This window comes from Chaetura pelagica, unplaced genomic scaffold (assembly GCF_000747805.2).
Source record: "Chaetura pelagica isolate M959 unplaced genomic scaffold, ChaPel_1.0 scaffold67, whole genome shotgun sequence".
Lineage (NCBI taxonomy): Eukaryota > Metazoa > Chordata > Aves > Apodiformes > Apodidae > Chaetura > Chaetura pelagica.
Window position 1 is genome coordinate 164,152 of NW_009954107.1, and position 8,153 is coordinate 172,304.

Genomic DNA, 8,153 nt, shown 5'->3' on the forward strand with positions numbered 1-8,153 from the left:
GACTGTTCAGAATGTAGACTTCCTTTTGCACTGATTCTTTTAGATTTGATGATCTTAGAGGTCTTTTCCAACCTCAGCGATTCTATTATTATAGCCCAAAACATCCCCCAACAGCGCCTCCCTTAGGGAGCTGCAGAAAAAGAAGGTTTTGAAGACTGGTCCCACAGTCACTCAGCTTCAAGGTCAGAATATAAAATTTACTTTTAAACAGCTACCATGTGGATATAATTGCTTTACCTAATATTAGGTCCATACAAAAAGTTATAAAATTATCAGGAAAAAAATTATTCTAAATATGCTTCCTAATTGCATGTAAAAAATTAACTGGCGCTTTTCCATAGTTTATGCCCTAAGTTATGAAAACAGTTTAGGTTAGCTTGTAACCTAAACTTCAAGAACTCAAATTAAGAAGAAACATATGATGACAGTACTAGCATACTACCATCATTAGTAAACATATCACGTTCTGAATCTTCTTCCTACTGGCAAAGATATAAAACCAAACTATTTACAAGAACTGTTTCTTTTCTAGGCCCCTTCAGCAAAGTGAAATGTAGCACCAAACAGATCTGATAAGTGACGTGATCTCCAGTCTCCTCTTCCTGATTTTGAGATACTCAGAACACTGCTTTCAAATTTGCCTGTGCTTCAGCTACTCAAGTTTGCATTTCTAACACAGCCATACTGTTTTACTTCTAATAACGGACATCTCTAATTCTGAGACAGTTCATTATGCCACACACAGTAGTCAACAGCAATTCAGATTTAAAAGTGGTATTCCATACTAAACATTGCATATAAATTACAAACAAAAACATGACATGAAAGATTACAAGGTGAAATTCTTTCAGCAAGGGAAGTAAAATTCTTTGGTGAGCATAGAGACAATGCAGGGAATCTGTTTCTTTGCATTAAAATCCTGTCTGGTTGAGCAGGACTCATACTCTGCTACTCTGCGATTTACACGAGTTAAAATCTGCATGAGTTCAAGCTTCCTTGCATGTTCCTTCAGGACTTTACACAGTGACTGAATAAACCAGGAGCCCTCAGCTGAATTCCTCCAAGAGTAATAGCCTGTGGAAGAGAGAGATGTCAAATTGATCAGATGTAGCAGCCCCTGATACGGGACAGGATAGCAATTATGGGGACAATGCATAGTTTCCAATAGCAAATCAATGTTTTAAAATAAACCTCAAAACCACTAACCAACATAATTTATATTTTCTAATCTCTCCAGACTCCAATTCAAAAGATTTTTCTAATCCTCTCATCTTTTCAAATCTAAGAACAGGCAGGAACACTACCTTCTGCTGCAACAGTCTTACTACTTAATTACTTACTACTATTTATAGAGAACACTTATATAAATGAAGGAGAGGTGACAATCCTGATGGAACCAAGGTGTAAAATGTATTTCAGTGTCACTATCTTCAGGACTCTGTGCATGGAACCTATTTCTGCTAACTGGTAACCTACAGGGCATAACTGGGGGCTCTGCCACTAATATTTTGCTTAAGTATGCAATAAAAATAGAGTTGATAGGCAAATAATATGCTGGTGTTGATCACTGACTTCTGTACATGCATCTGCAGATACCTGACTGGGTTGCTCTCTCAGAACTAAAAATATGTTTCACTTCCTGCTGTAAATTATTTGCACAAATCAGTTTAATAGAATTTATAGCAGATTAACATCTGAGGGGTTGCTAGTGAGAAAGATGTATGTTTAGATTTGGGTTTGTATTTTGTAGGAACTGAGAGTAGTAACTACCTCAAAAAGAAATCAAATCAGGAGGGAAAAAATGACTGACAGAAGAAAATTCATGTTTTCATGAAAGAGAACAAATTATTACCTACTGACTGGATACAACTGCAAATGGTCACATTCAATATCAATACAAGCCAATATATGAATACAATTTCAGGGACAAAAATTTATTTGCAAGTCTCTCACCTGGAGCTGTAGAATATGCATACAAGAAGTCTGCTTCTACAGGTATTTTTTGACACATTGTTTCTTCTGATCCACTGTCTGCCTCAATACCAGAATCTAACTCTGTCCCTCTACAAGCCTATTTGGGAGAAAGGAGAACGGAAAATAAAATGAAAAATTAAGAAATAAAGACAACAATCATGATCAGAATATTGGTAGGTTTTTTTCTTTTTTAATGGCAATAATATCCAATTAGAAACTGTAAAAATGAGAATTTGTATGTCAGATTTCCATTAGACAGACTCAAGAAAAGTATCTAGCATTTATTCAAATCAACTACACAGTTTGGTTAAGCTAGATATTAATTCAAAAGTGCATTCAGAAACTCACTAAAATATTGGCTAGTGTTCAGGAAGACTTACATAATTAATAGAATTAAGGTAATGCAGTCTCAGCTATTGCAAACTGCCTACCTAATAGGGCAGACTGTGCCACTTTTAGACCTGAAGAGAATCTTACTCTGAAAGTAATTAAATTTAAATCAATAATTGACTTTTGTCACTAATATAGGGAAACGGTATTTTTTACATTATCCAACTGACTGGATTATTGTGCAGTTGTACATCACCTGAATGAAAAAAAGCTTGGGTTTTCCTGCTAAAGTTCTGCACCTGTCACCTCTGAAAAGGCTTGTTAGTGTTTTCAGTTCAAGAGGACCATCTGTGCCATAGATCAATCCTTCTTCACCATGGCTAAGCAACACACAAACAAAACTGCTTCGCTTGCTGTGATCTTCTTCAGAAACTTGAAAGAAAAAAGAGAATTATCTTAACTTCCTGCATTCCCTAAAAACTTTGAAAATCTGATGCTTCCTATGTGATAGAATTCTCCAAGAACTAATTCCCATGTTTAGAAACCTCCAACCAATTTTCATGTCCAAACTAAAGAAGCCAGCCTACTTTACTTAATTCAGGAGGTTGGACACAGAAAACCCCGAATTAAAGGCCAGCTAAGACATGGCCACACAACTAGGCCAAGAAAACAATGACCAGACAGGAAGTATTCCTCCAGCATCTCAAGGTCTGAATGGTACACCCTGGTCATGCAGCAATGGTCAACAGTCTCATAATCTGGAATTGGACTGATGGGAACTTCTGAGTTTTGGGAAAAGATGGGCAAGTATTACAACTCTTTCCAATCACAGATGCTTCAACTTCTTGGATTATATGGGAATTCAGTGTAGCATGAAAGTTGTTGCTACTGAAGGGACCTAGGTACTAGCATCACCCCCCTCTCTGTCCCACTCTTGCCTGTAGCAAGGTCTAGGAAGCTTTTTCAAGTCTCTGAATTCTTTCTTAAAGACATTTAAGTTAGATATTACATGTTCGTAGATTTAATTTTTTTCCATCTTGTGATATGCAAAGAGTACAGAACAGTTATTCTCTTGTATCTTTTACTGCCTGACATTGTGAGATATACTTGAAGACTAAGATGATTCTCAGTTAAATCTATGAAAAGACACAAACATGGTTTAAATGAAAGAATCCAAAAGGACATCTGAGTGGGAAACTCAGTAAGATGTATGCATTTGTAGACAAAAAGTGGAACGGTCCCAAGAGCTTGCCAAAAGATTGGATTTCTATTCTGGAAAAGTAGTCTTTCAAGCAATGCATACTCAGGCATTTCTATAATCTATGGACAAGCACTGCACCTAGAGATAGGAAAGGCGGGTTTTTTTTGAATCTCTAGTTAGGCTGCAGTCTGTATTTTGCACTATCTATTTGGAGGTCTTATACCACAGGTAAGACAGAAGCCTTTCCACTTTCAGCTACTGTCAACAGACTGGCTGCAACTAATAAATTAACCAGGCCTGGGAGCATTCTCTGGTATAAACATTAACTGGCACTAAAGAACCTACATCTATGTTAGCAAACAGTTATACTTAAAAACTAAACCAAAACCACCCCAAAAAAACCCCAAACCAAACACAAATAGAAAAGAACCAGGATTGCAGGTTAACCGACTGTTAGGAATAATTATTGGATTATTGGATCCTTTTACTGTTAAACTGTGACCTGGAACAGCCTTGGAGAGTGCTAGCAGGCATGAGCCACGGTCATGCCAGAAAACCTACCAACAGTGAACTAGAATAGACTGTGTTCCAGGGCTACAGATACCTCCAGGCACCATTTAATTTACTGGTCTAGATGTAGCCAAGTCCAAACAAAGCAGGACTAACACAAACAGTAGCATGTAGCTCTCACTTGACAGAAGGATGTTTTGTTTCACAAGTCAAACAAAACATGAGTTGTTTCTCCAAAAGAGTAATTCAATCCACACACTTGCAGTTCTGGTCCCTTGATCAGAAGCCCCCCAGATCAGAACACCTCCTGAGCCACACCACAAAGCATATAGCACAGAATCCCTCTACCCAGTTAAGCAGGTTTCTTTCCAACTCACAGAGCTTCAGTGATCCCAGGGTCAGAATATAAATCAGTCTGCATTTAAGTGTCAGCGTTTTTTCCAGACTTCTTTAGAAGATAAGAAAGAATATGGAGACAACAGTCATGGCACAAAAGATGGAGAGACATCAAAGATGAATAAACACAGAAACTATGATGTACATGTCATCCTTAGCCATAAACCAATGGTAGGTGTGAAATACCACCTTAAAGAACCACGGAAGAAGAGATGTCAGGGCTAGAGATGTGTCTGGAAACAGTGGTTGATTTAATAGACACACTGAAATAATTATTACTTACCATTTTTCAATAGTTTAAATATGTCCCTGCATGAAAGATCATTGTTGATTTTTATTTTATATCCCAACTTCATAAAAACTTCTCTGACATTTGCAGCATCTGCATCTGTACCCGAACGGGCTGACATCCCTATATATAAGAGAAATGTATTATTTTTTTATGTGATAGAGATTGAATGGTCTGAATGAGCCAAATTATCTTCTCACTTGCGTATCAATCTGCAATATTATTCCATATCCACTCTAATAGAAAAAAAAATGGCACTGTTATACATGTACACCATTCCTCTCTCTCTCTCTCTGTACCTATGTTACAGATTTACATACTCATTTTATGTCTACCTAGCTATATAAAGACATAAAAAAAGGATTTAATTTTCAAAACAGAAATCATGACTAAGTTAAGACAGACTTGTACTGACTAACAATCTTTCTCCCCATTCCTGTTATACCCCGACATGTTCCCTATACATATATTTGGAAGAATGCACTGAAATGAGTCACATCCATTCAAACCACTTAATTTTAGATTGCAATCAAAATAGGTCTGTGTATTTACTTGGAAGAATAATACATGCTACTAGTTTACCTAAATTAAATAAAAAAACTTTAAAATTTGGAAGTGGTACCAGTGTCTCGGTGGAAATTCTTATTGTTTATTATTACACATTGCCCCATCTCTGGATAATCCATTCTGTAACTGTCATCTGGCAGAATTCCAGAGTCCATAGACTTGCTAGGAGGTAGGTTCTTCCTGTATAGAAAACAGACAAACTTTATGCATTAATTTCTGATCTCTCTTTTCTAGTTTCAAAATAATAATTAAAAACCATTAGTTTAGCAAAACCAACAAAATTGGTAATATTTACTGCTTGTTCCCTCAGCAAGTTGGCTGACACCAAGCTGTGTGGTACAGTCACACACTGGAGAGAAGGGATGCCATCCAGAGGGACCCTGCCAGGCTTGAGCTGGGGCCCATGCCAACCTCATGGAGTTCAATAAGGCCAAGTGCAAGGTCCTGCACCTGGGTCAGGGCAATCCCAAACATGGATACAGGCTCGGTGATGAGTAGATTGAGAGAAGCCCCGAGCAGAAGATTTGGAGGTGCTGGTGGACAAAAAACTGAGTATCAGCTGGCAATGTGCATTCACAGCCCAGAAAGCCAACTGTATCCTGGGCTACATCTAAAGAAGTGTGGCCAGAAGGTTGAGGAAGGTGGTTCTCCCTCTTTACTCTGCTCTTGGAGTATTTTGCCCAGCTCTGAGGCTCCCAACATAAGAATGACATGGACCTGCTCAAGCAGGTTCATAGTAGAGCCATGAAGATGATCAGAGGGCTGGAGAACCTTCCCTATCATGGCAGGTTGAGAAAGTTGGGGTTGTTCAGCCTGGAGAAGGCTTAAAGGGAACCCACAGAAAAGATGGGGACAGACTTTTTATGAGGGAGTCTTGTGACGGGACAAGGGGTTATGGTTTCAAACTGAAAGAGGGTAGACTTAGGTTAGACATTAGGAAGAAATTCTTCACTGTGAGACACCAGAACAGTGTCCCAGAGAAACTGTGGATGCTCCCTCTGTGGAAGTGTTCAAGGCCAGGCTGGATGGGGCTTTGTACAACTTGGTGTAGTGGGAGATGTCCCTTCCCATTCAGGGGGGTTGGAACTAGATTATCTTTAATGTCCCTTCCAACCCAAATAATTTTATGATTCTAAGTAATGTCTGTGAAATTAATTGGTAGATCTGATTTGACTACTGAAGACTGCACTTGCTCAGAGGTTAAAATAAATAAAACTGGTTTGTATAGTTATGTTCCTAAATAAAACTTTTGTTTCAAGTTAGGTAAAATGTGCACATCCACAAATAATTAAAAAATGAAAATGAAGAGTAATTTGTAGTAATCTTCCATGCAGCTTTTCAAGACAGCTAATCACATGATAATGATTTTAAGCCAAGTCTAACTGCATCTCAGCTGTTTCGCTTTTTAATTTCCTGTATATACACATGGTCTGTTCTCTCAAGAGACTGTATATTTTCGAAGTCAGTACAACTCTCTAGTTGTTTATGATTATTATTTACCGTAATTGAAACTTTACCCTTCGCATTATTTCTTCTATGGCTCTCACCTTCTGTTACAGCACAAGATCCATCAAGACTTAAATTGAAGACTTAAGCCAAAAGTCCCTCACTTACCCTTTGGAACCAGGAATAGATTTTGCATCTGTCAGATGTTCCCCTAAATGTGGTCCATCTCCTGTATCTGCCATTATAGCTCTCAATTATCAGCTTGAAAACATAAGAAAACAGAAATACAGGAGAGTTAGTTTTCATATGAAATAATACCTTCTGATTGCTTAATTTTTGCTAGGTTTCCTTGAAGCCTTACATAATCAGAGAGGAATTTTTTAGAATTATAGAGAAAAGTGGAATGTTACAAGGGGATATTCACACGGAATAACTCTGGCCCAGGATTATTAGTTTTGGTAGGCAAAAAATTTGCATTTTAGAGTAACCCCTTATATACCTTATATTTGACAGAAGAACGTGAACAATTTCCCTAAGCTATTGTGTTCTAAAACAACTCTGGAAAAACAGTCTGCAGACCCCTATGACCAAATAATCGCAAATTATTTTATGAGACACAAACAAATTGAAAACCTTTGAAATGTCTGTATGTCCCTACATGCACTAGTAGCATTCTAGCATTATGAATATTGTGTCATATATGGATCCTTCCATCTCAGCGAGACAGAAATTGAGATTCAAAATCAAGCAATACAAGTTACTGGATTTGTGCAAACACTTAACATAGAAGATTACATTTCTATTTCATACTATTTTGGGAAACAAGTAATTTTTTTGCATGCCATTTCAAATGAAACATCACCACAAGCAATCCTAATTGGTGTATGTGAAGACAACTGCAATATAAATAACATAAAACCACAACAATATAACTTAAAAATAGTTGATGAAATTAACTCTATTCTGTGGGCTGCTGCTTTTTTTCAGTCAGAACATAGACAAGAAATTACGATTGATAACAAACCAGAAATTAATTCAAAACCAATAAACCTTCCTCCCAGTTACTCTGTCTGTACTCATGGAACACATTACCGCAAGTGACCTTTAACTCATGGTTCAGGCAAGGATTAAGCATCACAAAGTTACGTATAGGATAGGACAAAATAATAAATACTTAGAAGCGAAATAAGCACTCAGACTCCATGAAACAAACAAGGCACTACAAGAGATGAATTTTAAATAAACTTAACAGATATATTTATTATAAATAGGGACATATAAATAAACAGACCAAATAGTAAGATTTGCTGGTCAGATATGAAGACATTTAAGGACTAGGCTTTTTAGTGGCAAACCACATTTGCCATCTTATACCATCATGTTATTATTATATTAAGTCTCTTACCTTCATATCTATACTCTAGCTAGTACACCATGACA

At 37.2% G+C, this 8,153-nt stretch overlaps 1 protein-coding gene across 1 annotated transcript; it reads right to left on the reverse strand.

Moving 5' to 3' along the window:
• Positions 1-699: 699 nt before the first annotated feature.
• Positions 700-6,955, reverse strand: CASP3 (caspase 3, apoptosis-related cysteine peptidase). The gene is made up of 6 exons (XM_010002450.1): positions 6,882-6,955; positions 5,323-5,447; positions 4,695-4,823; positions 2,561-2,736; positions 1,954-2,071; positions 700-1,074 (listed from the first exon to the last, which is right to left on the reverse strand). The coding sequence occupies exons 1-6, from the start codon at positions 6,953-6,955 to the stop codon at positions 848-850; spliced, it is 849 nt and encodes a 282-aa protein (XP_010000752.1). The 3' UTR covers positions 700-847.
• Between the last annotated feature and the right edge of the window lie 1,198 nt (positions 6,956-8,153).

Excerpts from the sequence above, each read along its gene's own strand:
- CASP3 (XM_010002450.1), bottom strand. The coding sequence starts at position 6,955 with ATGGCAGATACAGGAGATGGACCACATTTAGGGGAACATCTGACAGAT. Across the intron at positions 4,824-5,322 it reads GAATTTCCACCGAGACACTG|GGATGTCAGCCCGTTCGGGT; the intron begins GTACCACTTCCA and ends TCTTATATATAG. Across the intron at positions 1,075-1,953 it reads TGCATATTCTACAGCTCCAG|GCTATTACTCTTGGAGGAAT; the intron begins GTGAGAGACTTG and ends TCTCTTCCACAG.